The sequence below is a fragment of the Mesitornis unicolor genome, unplaced genomic scaffold (assembly GCF_000695765.1).
Source record: "Mesitornis unicolor isolate BGI_N332 unplaced genomic scaffold, ASM69576v1 scaffold15732, whole genome shotgun sequence".
Taxonomy (NCBI): Eukaryota; Metazoa; Chordata; class Aves; order Mesitornithiformes; family Mesitornithidae; genus Mesitornis; species Mesitornis unicolor.
The window spans coordinates 1,297-18,905 of NW_010169959.1; the positions used below are offsets into that span (position 1 = coordinate 1,297).

A 17,609-nucleotide genomic window follows, 5' to 3' on the forward strand; every position below is an offset into this window, starting at 1 on the left:
ACCCACACATCTTTGCCTCAAAACAGACCCGACTGCAGCAGTGCCAGAGACCACATAATGACACCGTATGGTGCCTGCACAGAGGGGAGGAAAACAGGAAAAGTATATTTAGCAAACTATTTCCTGATACTGTTCCCTCCTGTGAGGGCTCAGTATTTAAAACAAACATTGTGGGCAAATAAACTCTGCCATTCAAAGCAGGCAAGATGTTTCACAGAAACACCTAAGTGGGAAGAGCCATCTGGAGGTCTCCAGCCCGGCCACCTCCTCCTCAGCACTTCCCCTCAGAGCAGGATGCTGTTGAATTTGGCGTATCACCACACATCTCAGTGGCCTCCTTCCTTTGACCACCCTCTTGGTAGAAATTTCTTTATATCGAGTTGCAATTTGCCATGTTCCAACATGTCCCTATTGCCTGTCCCATCCCTGTGCACCTCTGAAGAGTCCAGCTCCACCTCCTCCACCCCCTCATGATAGGCAGCAGCAAGACCTCTCCTTAACCTCTTCTAAAGCCCAGGCAACCCCCCCTTCTCCCAGCCTCCCCTGGATGCATCAGGGCCAGGCCAGTCAGACCAGTAATCCCTCCAGCAGCCAGAAACGCCCACCGTTCCCAGATGGCAAGGCAGGGGACTCTGCAGTTTCAGCACCAAGGACTGACTGAACCCGTGCTCTGCTCTACACCAACCCTGGAGAAACTGGCTGGAAATGCAGCATTTTTCAATCTACAGACAACTTAGCAGCTCATCACACAAATTTACCAGGGAAAGCTCAGCTCAGCTGCCCTACACGTGGAGCAGGAAGAAAGCACGGGAGAGCAGAGCAACCTCCTCTAGCAGCACTGCACAACAGTAATTTTGAGTTCCTGGGTTTGGATCTCCCATGCTGGCTTTGGGACTCCTGCTTGGGAAATTAGAGAGGAGAAGCCAAGCAGACACCAGAAATTGTCCCAGTCACACCAGGCTTTTTTACTATCTCACCACACCAATGCCTCACCAGCCAGCGACCCTCCAAAACGACTGATCACTCACCCATAGACCTGAGCTAAGGGAATGCACAGGCTGGGAAGAAGCCCAGAAGCACCCAGTCCAGAGCTGATGCTCGAGAACTGGCTCGTGGATGCATCACAGGTTTCCTGTGTGATCCTGGCCAGGACACTTCAGCCAGGTTTTCGTCTCCCTCGCTGTAAAGAGGAGGTGTCACGTCTATAACTGTCACAAGAGTTGACTCACTGATGTCTAAGGCACTTGGAGATCCTTGGATATGGAGAAAAAAACATGAAAAGAACACTTTGGAGGGAATAACAACCAGAGAGAAAAGCCAATACACACATGCTCGCAACTACTGACTCCACACAGCACATGAGGTCCATGGTGTTTATAACACATGTAGTACAGACAAGGTGATCTTTCTACTGATAGAGACAGAGAGGAGAAAGATACCAGAGTTAAGTCTATCAGGGTAGTTCTGAACAGTGTTCCCAAAGGATCTCAGGATGAACTTGCTTCCACTAGGAAGGATCAATTGTTTGCTCTCGGAAAGGCCACCCAAATACTGGGCAATACAGCTTTTAGGCCAGAAAAACCACAGATGGGACAGGCTGTGATTTGCAAAGCCACCTGATTGCAGCAGCTCTCTTTGTTGCAAGTTTGCACGCTCCTTCTTCTCACCCTGATTCAGGGATCTTAAGTCTTTCTTGCCCATGGCTGACCAGTGGTGCAGAAGGACAAGAAGTAACGGAGCTGTTCTCTTCAGTGCCTTGTAGCCGTTGGTGGCTTCCAAGCAGCCTCTGCCCAAGGATGAGAAGAACAAGTGGAGATGAAAGCCATTCTCTCCCACGTCCATCTACCTCCCCACAAGAGCTTTGGTCTTTTTCACCAGGATAAATTTCAGCACTGAGACTGACAGCCCCAGCAGCAGCCCTCAGCCACACAGTGGCTCTACACATCATCACTCCGTTGTCTGGATGTAAACGGGAACAGCCAGCATGGTGCAGGGGCCGTCCGAGGCCGTCTGCAGTTCTGCCAGGGCCAAATTGGATGCAATGCTGTTGGGCTGCCCAGGAACAAGGTCTGAGTCAGCAGCTCCCGATCCACCAACCACGATGGACAGGACTGCGTCTGACTCCTGGAACGGTTCTTTGTTAGAGCCACCTTCAGGGGGGCTCTCTGCAGCAGCACCGTCCTTCAGCTCCGCCAGACCCAGCTGGCTAGGGAGGGAAAGGCCCGCTTTGCGTCCCCGCGCCACCCGCTTCTTCTGGGGCTTCCTGAGCTGCAGGTCCTTGTCCTTGGGTGAGCCCAGCCGGCACTTGTGGTCCTTCATGTACTTGTGGCGGGTGAAGCCTTTGCTGCAGGTGGGGCAGCGGTATTTGTAGTTGCCGGTGTGCGAGCGTTGATGCTCGATCATGTGGGCTCGTCGGCTGAAGGACTTGTTACAGTACTGGCACTTGTGGATCTTCATCCCTGCATTGGAGGAGAGAGAGAGCTCAGTTAGAGACCCTGCGCCCTAACGCAGATCTTCAGGAAAACCTGCACCACGCCAAGGAGCGTGCGACAGCTTCATCCCCTCTTAAAAGGGATCCCTGGTAAAAGGGAGGAGACAGCACGCCAGGCAAATTTGCAGTCAGAAAAGGGTGAGTGGCTACGATTTGAATGTCAGTGTTTACGAAGGGCTAAAACAATAGTTCTTGCTTCCAAATAAGAGGATTAAAATATCACCAGACAAAAAAAGTCAGGCAACTGAAGAAAATGCAGAACAATCTTAAAGTCTGATTTTTTCGAATTGTATTTAGTAAGTAATAAAATTTTCACTTTTTTTTTTCCTCCCAAGTATGGGAATGCACTGTCAGCACAGCCCCATCTGATCACACTCTGCAGGGTCTGGACATGACAGACATGAGAAAATACTTTCAGTTTTACCCCGAGAGACAGAAGTCAAAACATTCCCTGGGGCACGGGAATACATTGTTTGTCTTTATTAGGAGTGAGAGCATCATTTTTGGAACACAGAGAGAAGGGAATCAAATCCCAAGAGATCTCATTTTGCATAAGAGATGTTACTGAGGCGTGGACAAAGCACTCCAGATATTCATTTGACAGCAAACACAATGAGAAACCCAGCTCTGCTTCTGCGCCTCGCCAGCAGACGCTGCCTGCAGATTTACATTGCTTTAGAAAACAGACCAAAGCTTAAGACACAGCTGTAAATGCAAGCTCAATTAAACAGGCCTGCAGCAACAGAGATTAAAAAAATAAATCTAATAAATTATATTGATAATTTAGGTCTAAATCTGGGAAATGCTGTACCACACAAATATCTTTCACAGGAAGCCACACAGTACCTGCGTTAGCTGAGCTGTGGAGGGACACCGCAGGGAAAGCACCTGTAACGAAAGTCTTGCACTTCTAGAAACAAGAGAGCAAACTGTGGAAGTGCTTCTGCTTATGCTTTGCTTCTGCTTTCTGCTTATGCTTAAAGCTTCTGCTTTATGCAGAAGCACTTCCACAGTTTGCTCTCTTGTTTCTCAGGCTTATTCCTCTTGTAACGTGCTCCTGCACCACCACAGCAAATCCCAGTCACCTTGTCCCCAACCACCAGCAGCATGGGCAGAGCTGCACTTACCCGAATGGGACAGTATGTGAGCCTTCAGCTTGTCCGGCCTGTTGAACTCTTTATTGCAGCCCGTGTGGCTTCTGCAACAACAACAAATGCTGGTGAGCAGCATGAACCCCATCCCAACCCCATTAAGACACACAGCCACGATGGAGACACACTACGTACGAGAAGGGACATTTATATTTCTTAAAAGGCTCGTGGATCAGCATGTGTCGCTTGAGTTTGTCTTTCCGATTGAAAGCTGCATCGCACACTGAGCACTTGAAGGGCTTTTCACCTGAACAAAGAAAGAGACCAAGAGTCAGGGAGAGTCCAACCACACGGGGCTGCTCGAGTCACATACAGGGCTCACTCTGGCAGCGGTGCCACTCTCTGCTTCTCTACAAACTTCCCCAAGCTTCCCTCCCCTGCCTGATGGGTAAATGGGTGGATACAACCCACCCTGTGCGCTGCTCCTGCTCTTCAGGGCCAGCTTCTGCAACCACAAGCAGTGGGGAAGCCACTTCTAACTGCTGCAGCGCTGGGCATGAGGCTGAACCAAACCCATACATTTCTTAAAACCCACGTTACTACAAATGACTCATACAGTCAGTTCTGTTCCTCTGCTTATCAGGAAAATAGCCAGGGCATTAGAGAGCACAGCAAGGACTGTGCTACAGAGATAAAGAGCTGGGGGAGCCCGTACCAGAGTGGATGTGGGCGTGCAGCTTGAGGTAGTGCTCCCGGCGAAAGAACTTCTTGCAGATCTGGCACTTGAACTTGCTGCCCCCGCCGTGGGTGGGGATGTGGCGGCGCAGGTACCTCTCGCAGGGGAATACCTGTTAACACACAAAAACAAGGCTAAGAGCCAGCAGCACACGAGGGACATCACGGAGCCTGCATGGGCATGGGAGGAGTGGCGTGTACAGAAAGCAGACAAAGCTCATGGTGATTGCTCTCTTGGAAAGGACACACTGAGGAAATCTTTAGTTGGCATAAGGAAAACACAGAGCTAAAAAAGTCTAAAAAACCCAACAAACAAACAAAAAAAACCCCAAAACCTTCTTATCCTTAAGAAACACAAGCTGAAACCTTGCTGTTGTATCACCATACAGCTCCACACATGGATGCCCAGTCTCCCACTGGAACCAGCAGTGGGATGGGCTGAGCAAAGACCCCCAGTGCCTCCTTTGAGGCTGTCCCTGCCCTCATTGCAGGATTTTCATTTCCTTCGCTATAAACAGAGGAGCAAGAGTCCAAGTTTTAGTCTGGATTTCAAAAAATAATTTATTCAAATTCAAATCCCACAAAATTCTGCCCCTCAAACCCCCTCAGGAAATACTGTGGGAGTATTTCTAGCCAAAACTTACATTGGCGTTGTTCCAGTCCCAGTCACATCACTCGGACAGATTTATCTTTGCCAAGGACTCAGAGCACTCATCCAAAAGAGGGGAACATGGGGGAACCCAGACACTTCTGTTGCGACAGGAGACAGCAACTGAGGTATGAGCTCCCCCAGGACCTCGGGCTTTTCATGCTCGGCTTTCCAGCCATAAGTAGCCAGGCATGGTGTGTCAAAGGCACTGCCATCACTCTAAGACTTGCCAAGATCAGCCTCGCTCCTCCTGATACAATCACTTTTAAGAAATAAGGACAGCAGCCCACAGTGTGCAGTCCTGTGCTGTCGTGGGAGTAAGGGAGCTCCCCTGACAAACTGTTTAGCAAACAGGACCCAGGAGAAAAGCCAACAGAGTGGGGAGGAACATGCTCTGCATGAGAGGCCACAGAGCTGGAGGCCAGGGTTGCATCACCTCTGCCTCTCTGAAAAGCACCTCGGGAGCCTGCCAGTCCATACTGAGGTAGGAAGGGAGAGGAAAGGGAGCCTAGGGGTCCTGTGCCTCTCAGAGCCATAGTGTCCAGGACCGGCTCAAGCAGCAGTCACCCACCCACCTTCTGGCAGTGAGGGCAGGGAAAGTTGTGCGTTGCTGTCTGCAGATGGTGCTCCAGGGCTTCCGGGGTGGAGTATTTATTGACACACTTCACGCATCTGAATGTGGAGAGAAAGGACACAGCCTGTGAACGAGCCCACGCTGCAGGCAGATCCCGGGCAGGGCTGCCCAGTTCCTTCACCAGCCAGCTCCCAGGTTGATTTTTGACAGGGTTGGTTTGGTACTGACAATACCACCACCCCCCAGGTGCTCTGAAACCTCAGCAACCCACGTGGCCAGATCACACTCACACTTAGCATCCTTCACAGAGGGGAAATGCTGGGAAACCGGCCAGAGAAGTTGTTAAATTGCTGGTGCTCTTCCAGACACCCATAGGAGCATCCAGGGACTCAAGCACATATCCCACAGACTGGGAAGGGGCTTCCCTGGCTCTCTTGCACAGTGTAGGTTCAGCTGTGCCCAACCCATTCTTGACTGATAATAAGAGGATCTGCAGTGATGGGATCTTCCCACATAACTGATCCCAACCTTTCCCCATCTCTCTGAAAGGTTCCTTGCATTTGAAGTGCTTCGCCTTGGCACTTAACTTGCCACCCGGGTGCCCAAAAGAACCATGACACCCTCTTCCCTCTGACGTCCCCACCACTCAGCCAAACACGCTCTTCACCCACTCACTCCTACAAGCCTTGTGAGCACCGATTGCTACTGTACTTGTACACGGCCACGTCCTTCTTGGGGCTGTGCTGGGGCAGCAGGCTGTGGGAGTACTGGTGGACGCCCAGCTCGTACAGGGAGGGGAAGTCCTTGCTGCAGAGGTGGCAACGATAACTCAGCTCCTCCTGGTGGCTCTTGATGTGCTCAAGGAAGGACTCCAGCTTCTGGAAGGTCTGTGCGCAGGTCTTCACCACACACTTGTACACCTGGATGAAGAAAGGAGAGCCACTGGAGTGGCACATCATGGAAAGAAATGGGAAATCTTCTGCCAGAGCATCCCACCATGCTCATTAGCACTCAGTCAGGGCACAGCAGTGAAACCCTGCCCTGTGCTGCAGCAGGACACAACGTGGTGGTAAAACAACCCCTTCCCCAGAGGAAGGGTCTTTGAAGAACAGCATCAAAATGTGGCTGACAGCTCCAGGTGAAGACAACAGCAGAACCTGCTGGGAGTTGAACATTCTGCAAACACAGATTATCAGGGCACTCCTCTCAGAAAGAACGGTGGGAGAAAGGGGTGTTGGTGTAAGCACCCAAAGCCATGTGAGTGGGTGAGACCACAACACCCCAGTAGTGACTGTCCCACGACCTGAGAGCTGCTGAAAACTTTGGACTTCATTTCTTTAGCCACCCAAACATGCTCAGCTGACTTCTCACTCAGCAGGGTGGAGGCAGCAGAGCTTACCAAGACCACTCGGACCACACAGCTGCAACTCAGACATGTAGAGAGCCAAGCTGCATGTGAAGCACTGGCACCTTTACAGAACACAAGGCTCAGGACAGACCCTGGGAGCTGGTGCATTGTATGAAGCCCGTCCCAATCTTGCCACCAACACAGGGCACCCTCTGTCCCTACCTGCTCGTTCTTGTGCTGTGTCATGTGTGATTTGAGCTGGAAATAGGTGTTGAATTTGCTGGGGCAGAACTGGCACTGGTAAGAGCTATCGATCAAGACAACTTGCTTGGCTTCCAGTTTGCCTGTGTCGCTGTCCTCCAAGGGGCTCATGTCTTGGGGCGGTTCTGCAGGGTTCCTCACGGGCTGAGTCAAACCTGGAGAAAGGGACACAGAAAGTCACAGCCTGCCATGAGACAGCTCCAAAAGCTGCTGTGCAAGTGCCACGCTGCTGAGACACACCAGGGCTGTCCCTGGGGCCAGACTCTTCCTTCCTTTCAAAGGCAGATTCTTTAGATCAGATGACTCTCACTCTCCAACAGGGTAGTTTTAAGTTTGCCTGCAGATTTATCAAGAGCTCTGACTACTCCATCTTCCTCTCCTTGACCCATTTTCCTTTCCCAGGCATCTAACTGTGCCCTGTGGAGCAGTCAGCAGGGCAAGCCCCCGCCAGGGAACCAGAGCCAGATTTACTCCCATCACTGGCAGGAGACGAGAGGTAAGATCCAAGCAGCAGCACACAGTGCTTGATATCTGCATGGAGCAACTCCAGTGGGGCCTTGTCCTAGACATGACATTGTCAGAGTGTTCCCTCCCCTCCTACCAGAACTGAAGCCACCAGCTGAAAGAGTATCCAGACCCTGGATGTGCTGCTAAACCCCACAGGAGGAATGCAAACAGCACACGCAGCTCCTGTGTCCCTGTGTGGAGGTGCAGGGACTTGCAGACTCCTCGCACCACTGCCCTGCCCTAGTACACACCATCCCCAGGCAGCAAACCTGTGTTCTCCTCGTCCTCTGGCTGGTTGGGATTCAAGGCCATGACCTGCACCGTGATGGAGTTGCGGGAGATTGTGCACCCCAGTCCCGGAGGCCACACTTTATGGGTCTGCATGTGCTTCTTCACATTGGACTTCTGGGCAAAGGCTCGGCCACACACGATGCACTGGAAGGGCTTCTCACCTGTGTGACTGAAGGCAGAAGGCACCATATCAGCAGCCAGCAGAGAGAGTAGGCAGCCCTTAGGGTTTTTGCATGGACCTTGGGGACACCATCACTTTCTCAGGGTTACGACCTTTTCCTCCTCTATCACCTTTCCCTCTCCTGCACACTTCTCTTCTAGCTTGCAGTCCCCTAATCTCTCAATTTGCTCTCCCCTATCCCAGCAGAAAGGTCTTTCTACCCTACCCTTCTGCTGCCAGAATAAAAGCAGACTCCAACACATGGACTACATCATGTGAAGAGTCCCGGCCAGGAAGAGGAGCAAAACCACCACTTGTTTCTTCTCACCTGCCCTGAGCCCAGCAGACTCCACTGGGGGAAACGCTGAAGATTTCAACTGCCTCCTGCCAGAGAAAAACTCTCTGATAAGAGCTCCCTACAGAGACACTGAACTTGGCTTATGGCTTGCTAACACCAGCAAACACAAAGGCTGCAGCTTGCTGGGGAAGAGAGTAGAGGAAAGGGCAAAAGCAAGCAGTGGAGATGATGCTGATCCAGTGATCAGGTGATTACAGGTTTGGCTTTCAAGGTCTCATCAGCAAGGAAAACAACTCTTAAGTCCCAGCCCATAATCAACAAGATTACATCCATAATGCAGCCTTCACCTCAGCCATGGGGGAGAAGGAGTCCTGGAGGAAGGGGGATGAAGGATCACCTCCAGCACTGCACAGATTCTGGGACATGCCAAGTGCAAGGTCTACTGGACTGTCCAGACGCCCTCAGAGGGGCTGTGCCCCCCTCCACCTCAGCCCCTCGGCTGTGTCCAGGCTGGCAGCACCGTTACCTCCTGATGTGCTGCTGGAGGTCGAAGTTCTTGGTAAAAGCCTTGTCGCAGTAAGTGCATTTCAGCTTGGGAGACTTGGGTTTGCCTGAAAGAACAAGAGTGCACACAGGAATGAGATCAAGTGGCACAGCCCCATTCCCCCTGCACCACAGAGCTCTCACCCCAAGACACATCTATTCAGGATGAAGAATAAAGGACTTACGAAAGGCTGAGATTTGCCTGGCCAGACTGGGGAGAGGTTATGGGCACAAACATATTTAACATAGCCTGAGCTAACTCTAGAAGTACTGAGGAGAGTAGTAGTGGAGGAGGCAGGGCATCCCCTTCAGGCATTAACCACTCCAGGGACCCTTCCAGCTGCACTACAAAGCATCTACTTTGAAGTCATGTTGGGCTTTGGGAAAAAACCGTGGATTAGTGAGAGGAAGGGCCCCAGCTCTGTCTCTCTCCTGTGAACTCACCAAGAGCAGCTATCAGCCAGAGCACATGCACATTTCTCCCACTCAGATCAGTCAGTCACATCTTCCAGGCATCTGGAATATTGTGTCCAGTTCTGGGCCCCTCAGTTCAAGAAGGACAGGGAACTGCTGGAGAGAGTCCAGCGTAGGGCTACAAAGATGATCAAGGGAGTGGAGCATCTCCCTTCTGAGGAGCGGCTGAGGGAGCTGGGGCTCTTTAGTTTGCAGAAGAGGAGACCGAGGGGAGACCTCATTCATGTTTATAAATATTTAAAGGGTGAGTGTCACGAGGATGGAGCCAGGCTCTTCTCAGTGACAAAAAATGATAGGACAAGAGGTAATGGACACAAACTGGAACACAGGAGGTTCCACTTCAATTGGAGAAGAAACTTCTTCTCAGTGAGGGTGCCAGAGCACTGGCCCAGGCTGCCCAGAGAGGTTGTAGAGTCTCCTTCTCTGGAGACATTCAAAACCCGCCTGGACGCCTTCCTGTGTAACCTCATCTGGGTGTTCCTGCTCCGGCAGGGGGATTGGACTGGATGAGCTTTGGAGGTCCCTTCCAATCCCTAACGGTCTGGGATTCTGTGATTCTGTGATCTTCCATCTACTATGATGGGGTATAAACCAATGGAAAACAGCAGAACCATGGGCTGTTTGGGGAAATTCTGGACCGAGAGCTGCAGCCTGCATGACCAGTCACACCTCTGCAAATAACATTAAAGCCTAGCATCTGTACATTTGTAACTCCACAGGCCAAACCTTCCCGGGGAAGAGGGCCACGTGGTTCTCCCACCTCACATCTGGGACCTCCCCTGTCTCTCAACCAGGTGTGCTTGCATCGCACCAGCAATGGGCAGGCTACGCCAGCAGAGGATTTGACACATCTCCACGCAGTAATGGGGCACACCCCTGTCCTGCCTCACCTGAGACAGGCATGTTTTCTTCACAGGAATTGAAACACACGGCAGGGATGGGTCTGCTGAGCCCCTGGGAAGGGAGTCCACATCTAGCCCACAAGCCATGTGGCTACGCAGCCTTCCTTGGGTTAAAGCAGACCAAGCTCTAACAATTCACTTTGCAGTATCTCCTCATTTCAGGTGTGATCCAATAAGCATGTGGCTGCTCAGATCTAGCACAAGCTTGCCCACACAGTAGTGCAGTGAAAGTCCTTCCTAAGCTCAGAGATGACAGGTTAGTGCAGGGCAAATGCTCTAAGGACACCTACCTTCTTGCAGCCCGCTCTCGTTTTTGCAGCGTCGACTTTTGGCAACTGAAGCAGGATCAAAACCAACCACACCGCCTGCTCCTGCACTGGTCAAAGGCGTGGGAGCGCTGGTGCTCTTGGACTTGAAGCCCTGCTTCCCAGGGCTGTACACAGGAGGAGAGGGGTACACAGGGCTTTCCACACACTGGCTTGGTACCTGCAAGAGTGCAATTTATCAGAGGAAACAGATTGGCTACATAATTATACCGTGTCCTACCCTACATCTCCAGCAACACTTGCCACATCAGGCTACTGGTCTGGCTGAGTTTTCTGCCTCCTGCCAAACTGGATGAAATTTCTGGTTCACCAGTCCAACAAGGTGTCTCTAACTAAAACTAACACCCTGCACAGCATCAAACTCTCTGTTGAACATCACAAAGTAGCCAGGAGTTATTCCAGCAGGAACAGGACAGCAAAGAAACACTCTGAAGGAGCCACCGAATGGCTCATCTATGTCTTATGCATAGAAGAGGTTCTCATTCCTCTGGAGCAGGTTACCAGAATGATCACTGCTGACTCTGCAGGTTCACATCACCCCTGAAGGTAGAGATATTTCCAGGTCCTGCTGCCTGCCCTGGCAGGACTGCAGAAGGGAAGGAAAGCACAAGAAAACTTCAGGTGGCAAAGCACAGTTGTTTACGTCAGCACCAATATTAGAAAAGGATGCTTAGAGAAAAGGACAGCAGCATCAGTCTGGGGTGATATGGTTTGAGGACATTTCTGTTGTCCATCCTGATAAATTAACACAGGTGCCAGGTCCAAAGATAAGGCTGAAAACATCCTTGCCAACATCCTTCTGTTCAGTACGTTCTCCCAGAGGAAATAATCACTGTCAAATAACCTATCACATCTTCCCAGACTCTAATTCTGCATTTCCCAGACTCTAATTCTGCATTTCCAAGCCAGATGACTCCTGAGCTTGTTGGAAGAGGCCCAGGAGGACAGAGCCTCTGCTGACAGCCCCTGGCCTTACCTCCATGGGTGGATAGGGCTGCATCCCCAGCGTCTGGATCTCCACCGTGCTGTTTGCTGCCATAGGAGCAGGCGCGCTGTACACTTCAACCACGCCGCTGCCGCCGGCGTTGGGCTGCCCTGGAGGCCCCATGCTCTGGGGGGGAGGTGGTGGAGGCTGAGGAGGGGGTGGCGGTGGAGGAGGTGGAGGCGGGGGTGGCTGGGAGAGGTAGCCAGCCCCAGCATGCATACTCAAGCTGCTCTAAAACCAGAACAAGGAGAGACAGACAGACAAGATGTTGAAAATGCAGCAGCAAGGAGTTGGAGGGGCTGCTCCCTCACACACGTTCCCAACCTCGATTCAAAACAGCATCTGCAGGAACAGTGATGATGTCTTAACACAACGCAGCATTGTCCAACTGCCAGGCTGGACCAGACCATGCCAGGGTTGGCATGACCTGCTGGTAGACACTCTCTTCTTCAAAGCCCAAGCACTCAAACCCCACTGCTTTTTTTTTTTTTTGCTTTGTTTTTTAAAGCTTTTAATCCTTCTGGTTACAAAGAACATTTTCAGAGCATGGAGAGTGTATACAGCCTGGTCAACCCCAGGGAGAGCCCAAAACAACCATCTCAGGAGGAGAGGGATCCACAAAGCAAACCGACAAGGGCTCCGGAAGCCAACGATTACACAGGGGCTCAACAAAAAGCTGGAGACCACGTTACAAAGATTTGGGCATCAAGCAACAAGATGGAGAGAGCAGACCTTGGAGATCTCCTTTCATTTATCCATCACTCCTTCCTGAGCCTGGCTGTCGCGTTGGGAAGGTACCCAGGATTCAGCATGGAAGCAGATCTCTAAAGTCTAATTGACCCCGACAGGGCTCCCCTGCTGTGCAAACACAGCCCCAGGCAGGACTCCTCGGGCCCATGTGTGCCCCTTACCTGCACCGGGGGCTGCACCGTCGGCATGGGCTGGTCCAAGGATGTAAAAGCAGACATGGCTGACATCAGCACCTCATCGCTGACTAAGATGTTGCCCTGCACCAGGGTCTGAATCAAAGGTGATGGGGGAACAGTGATGTACGTAGAAATTTGCTGAAAAAAAAAAAAAATAAAAATGCATTGTTCACCAGCAACAGGACAAAATAATAAATAAAAAATGATGCCACTGCTCTTTACTGAACCTCAGAGTCTCTGCTTTCAAAGCCTCTGGTGAGCCACAGTAATTATCTACAGATTCCAAGTAGTTTCTAGCTGTAATAACAAGGCAGCTCTAGAAATGTTCTTCAGAAAAGGAGGTAAAAAATATCACAGTGGCTTGGGAAAGTGGTCACTGGCTACAATCCAAATTGGGATTATTAAATAAGATCTGCAGGACAAACTGGTCGTAGACAAGTTCAGGCCTTTCCTGGGTGCTTCCCCCAGCCAGGGAAGGTGAACTGAGGGAGGCTGCTCTGGCTGCAGATGGTGAACGTCAGGATCATCTCCTCAGACTGGCATCGGATTAAAGGAGGGGAAGGAGGCTGTCCCAGTTTCCAGGTGGAAACTACTTGTGTATGCAGCCCTGGACAGCGCAATCCACTGGCACTAAGTTAACTCGAAAAAAGCAGCTGGCTTGAAAGCACTTTGGAAACCACCACGATTGCAGGCACAGTGCAAGCCATGCACAAGGCATTCACTCCTGAGAAGTCTGGTGAGAAGGAGAGTTACTCCAGAGAGGATATTCCCTTAACACTCCTCACACCTACATTACGTGGGCTCATCTGCAGGAGACTGAGAAGAGAGATACAGGAATAAGGCTGCCAGACATTGCCAGACCACATCCCAGAGGACAGCGAGAGCTATTCCAGCCAGCTTTAACCATGAAGCCAAGAAGACCATGACTGAGCTTCCCAGGTCAGTCATGAGGCATCACTGGATCTAAAAGCATCACCCAGAGGTCCCCTCGACTCCCAGAAACCACAGTGACAGAGCAGTAGAGCCTTTGCCCACAGCACGGTACCTGCCGGTTGGCGCTGGGAGCCTGCTGCACTGAGGTGATGGAGGGGGTGTACACGCTGTTGGTGGCCAGCGAGACCGTGGAGAGGGAAGGAGCATTTCCCTGGCACTGCTCTCTCTTGTGGGTCATGAAGGCAGGCAGGGAGTTGAACTGCTTCTTACACTTCCCACAGAGGAACACGTCTTCATCATCTGCAATTAGAAGGACCAGATCACTGCCAAAGGCTTTCTTCTGCATTTCCCAGCGCTACACCTAACGACCACAGCCGCAGGAAAACAGGCACCTTTTGGATCTTAGCACCCCAGGGACATCATCATCAGGAGAGATCAGCTGCAAGGGCCAAACTGTCCCTCTTCCCCAGCCCCAAGCTCTCCCTTAAGGCCAACTGATGCAGCTGAGCCCATCTCAGCCATCTCCCTGTGACAAACTGAACCCCGTTGTCTGTCTTCTCATCCCAAAGACACGAGCAACCAACCCAGCCTTGCTCCTGCAGCACCCTCTGCTTTTATCCGAAACAGCTTCTTCCAAAGCACCTGCGTTATGCTGGTTGAGGCAGATTTTATTACTCAGCTTCCACAAAGGAAGAGAAGTAACCTGGATCAGAGCACAGAGTCAACGGCAGCTTGTGTCTGAAAGCCACCCACCCCCAAGACTTCTGCTCTTTGGCACCTCTGCTTGACGTTAGAAACAGAAAGACGACCACCCAGTTACCACGTCCCAGATGAAATTTGCAGCACTGGCAAACCACACAAGCACACACCGTTTTGCACTTGATCCAGTTGAACTCACAAGGCTGTACCTCCTGCCTGATTCACACCCTGAAGCAGAATATTTTTGGGGACGCAGACTGTAACTGCTCCAGGGGATAACTTGGTATCCACCCAGTGAGTCCTGGTCAAGCACCAGCTTCCATGTTCATTCACACAGATGAGATACTCAGTGACTGGAGCAGTTGTACATCTCCAGAGGATAAGGAATAGCTCATTAAATACAAAATGTGAACGGTAACAAGCTCTAGTGGCAGGGAGAGCAGCTTCTCCCTCCTTTCGTGCCTTTACTGTAAATGTGTGGTCCAGTTTATTTCTATGGCCAACTCACCTGGGCACTTGGCCCCTTTCTCCCACTGTTCTGGTGCTGTTGGAAGAGACCTACAGCCCCTGCCCCTCTCTCCCAGTGCTACCAGCACTCACCCATGGACTGGATAGCAGCAGAGGAGTTGACATTTTGAGCAGATGGGTCCGTCACACCTCCCTGACCATCCAGCAAGGACTGCACAGCCAGCACCGTCTGATTGTCCATGCCTGAAAGGAGACACAAGCACGGGTGGTAAATCGAGCACAGACCCTGCACAGAGTGCTGAGGAACTGGGAGCTTGTTCACGAGTTGTGGAGGGGAGCCTGGCTCCGCACACTCCTTCGACACCAGGAAAAGAGAGGAAATAGTCAATGTGGGATCCTGGGAGATGCAGGAGAACTGGACTGGGGCTCTTTCCACTCCCAGCACCGTGCTCTGCTGTGGGCACCTCTCTTGCAAGAGCCGCCAGTTGCTGTCTCCCATTTCCATTTCCCTCTTGGCTCCACGAGAGCACACATCCCCAGACAGATTTGTTGTCAGAATCAGCTCACTTGCTTTGGCACAAATATTGTTCATTACAGCCAAGATATTCCAGATCAATACAGGGGCTGGGGACTGCTCATCTAGGGTGACAACCTGGCCAGCAGCACACAACCACTGGATTAAGCATTTTTCAGAAATAAGATGCAAAGACTCATAGAAAAACCTAATTATGGGGAAAAAAACAGCAGTGAAGAGTGATTTTTATGCACCACTCCTCCCTACCATTCCTTTACGACAAGGAACCCTCCTCCTGAGGAGAGTCTGCTCAGCAAACAGCACAAGAAGGCCAGCAAAATGCCATAACAGATCACAGCGTAAAGGAGCAGTGCAGCAGAAGCAACCACCTCATATTCCTCACCTTTAAATTTCTCCTGGACAACTGGGACGTTACCTTCCCAATGGGGACCATTAAAGAACCCACAGCATTTTAAAGCCACTCTGAAGAGTGGCTTTTTAAAGCCTGGAGAAGAGAAGGCTGAGGGGAGACCTCATCACCACCTACAACTGCCTCAAGGGAGCTTGGAGAGAGGTGGGTGCTGGGCTCTTCTCCCAGGTGATGGGGGATAGAACAAGGGGAAACGGCACCAAGCTGTGCCAAGGGAGGTTCAGGTTAGAGATAAGGAGGAAGTTCTTTACTGAGAGGGTCGTCAGAAGCTGGACCAGGCTGCCCAGGGAGGTGGTGGAGTCACCATCCCTGGATGTGTTTAAAGAGCGGGTAGACGAGGTACTTAAGGATATGGTTTAGGGGGTAGACAGGAGCGGTTGGACGTGATGATCTCAGAGGGCTTTTCCAACCGAGCGATTCTGTGAATCCTCATTCATCCTGCATCTTTGGTGTGAAGCAAGTAACAGAAAGACTCCAGGAACACCTTTTTCACCAAGAGGAGGTCACAAACGCTGCAGATCACACTTCACAAGCTGCCATAAAATTAGCACCGTGCTTACGGGAACCCTTTGACATAAATCACAAGGAGGCACAGCAGCTCTGAAAGCTGCAGGTCCAGTTCTGCCAGCCTCCGCTTGTGGGGAGAGCTGCAACCAGCCCCAGAGCGCCGCTGGAGCACCCCTGGGTGGATCTTCTCACACTGACCAAAGCCCTGCTTTAAAATACACCTCCTCTTCTACAAATAACCTCCAAGTTCAAGGTTTAGTAACCCATGAAGACAAGCAGAGTTACTTGGTTACACGGATGTCGTTCCCGGCCATGCACAGACTCCAGGAGAAAGCTTTGGATTGGTTTTGCACTGATTACAGCCCACGCCAAGCTGCAGGATGTTCTTCAGTGGTTAAACCTAAAAAGAAAAAGCCATCTCTTCTCTCCTGGCCGCTGCAGGCTTTCCCCAGAGCCTGACAATGACAAGGTGATTTGGGGAAGCCACAATAAAAGTACAAGACTTACTGATTTGTGCTCTTTTTCCCCCCCCCCTTTCAAATATCTCTCAGTTTAGAGAGTAAAAACACGGCCGTCCGTTTTACCCAGGCATTACTTTTCCCTCATGCCCTGAATTTCACGCATCGAGTCTCTTCTTCTGCTGACACGAGCACCAGGTGCGGGTGAAGATGCCCCTCTGCTCCCCAGCACTCGCTGAGGACACAGCTGCTCTCAGCCCCGCAAACGAATGCCAAGTCACCATCGACTTGCCATCAAATCAACAAGACAAAACAAACAAGCTCAGCTCCTAAAAGCTGCCAATTACTGTGAGCTTTAAAAAAAAACCAACAAACCAAGCCCAACAAATGCTTTTTTTCTTAATTTGCTAAAATATTTTGCTCTCCTGAATTCCGCGAGGAAACCCACACAATGAGGAGCTGATTGCAAAGAGGAAACAGGGGACCTGATTGTACACACAGAGCTGTCAAATGCACCAAACAACCTGACAAAACAGAGAAACATTTCTTCTTTGCTCTTCTTTCTGCCGCTGTGATCGCAGGTAACCCCGACACAAGGCCTTTCACGCAGCGGTGTCCCCCCACATAAAGGGTAATGCGTGTGTGTAATCCAATTTAGGAAATAAATGCCTCGTGAAATAGTTTTTCTCCAAATGGGCTGACCCTGAGCTCAGTGTTGGGCTGCCCCAGCTTAGCACGTACCCCTCGATGGCACCTGCCTGTCACACAGAGCCCCAGCGCCAAACTGAGATAAACACGAGCACGACACCCACACAGCAGACAGGAGCATGGCACTGCCATGGCTGTGCCAGAGAGCACAGACCCCCAGCACCCACCCAGGGACATCTCTGGGGCAGGGGGGGAGCACTGCACATCAGTGGGGCTGGCAGTGTGAGCACTGTGCTATGGGAAGGATGGGGGGACCCCAGCACCCAGGGCACGAGGGTGCCCCACTGAACAGTGGTGTCCCAGCGTGTGATGAGGGTACCTTGGCGATTGG

At 51.3% G+C, this 17,609-nt stretch overlaps 1 protein-coding gene across 3 annotated transcripts; it reads right to left on the reverse strand.

Annotated features, from left to right (window-relative positions):
• Positions 1-1,359: 1,359 nt before the first annotated feature.
• On the reverse strand, positions 1,360-14,902 carry ZNF341 (zinc finger protein 341). 3 transcript variants are annotated; one of them, XM_010179535.1, is made up of 14 exons: positions 14,794-14,902; positions 13,607-13,794; positions 12,547-12,699; positions 11,627-11,866; positions 10,630-10,810; positions 8,932-9,016; positions 7,926-8,116; positions 7,111-7,304; positions 6,252-6,460; positions 5,542-5,638; positions 4,298-4,430; positions 3,778-3,889; positions 3,619-3,689; positions 1,360-2,459 (listed from the first exon to the last, which is right to left on the reverse strand). In XM_010179535.1, exons 1-14 carry the CDS (start codon positions 14,900-14,902, stop codon positions 1,948-1,950), a joined length of 2,475 nt encoding a protein of 824 aa, XP_010177837.1. In that variant the 3' UTR covers positions 1,360-1,947. The 3 variants fall into 3 exon arrangements, with proteins under 3 accessions (XP_010177837.1, XP_010177836.1, XP_010177835.1); XM_010179534.1 differs by having other exon boundaries at positions 10,615-10,810; XM_010179533.1 differs by having other exon boundaries at positions 10,609-10,810.
• Between the last annotated feature and the right edge of the window lie 2,707 nt (positions 14,903-17,609).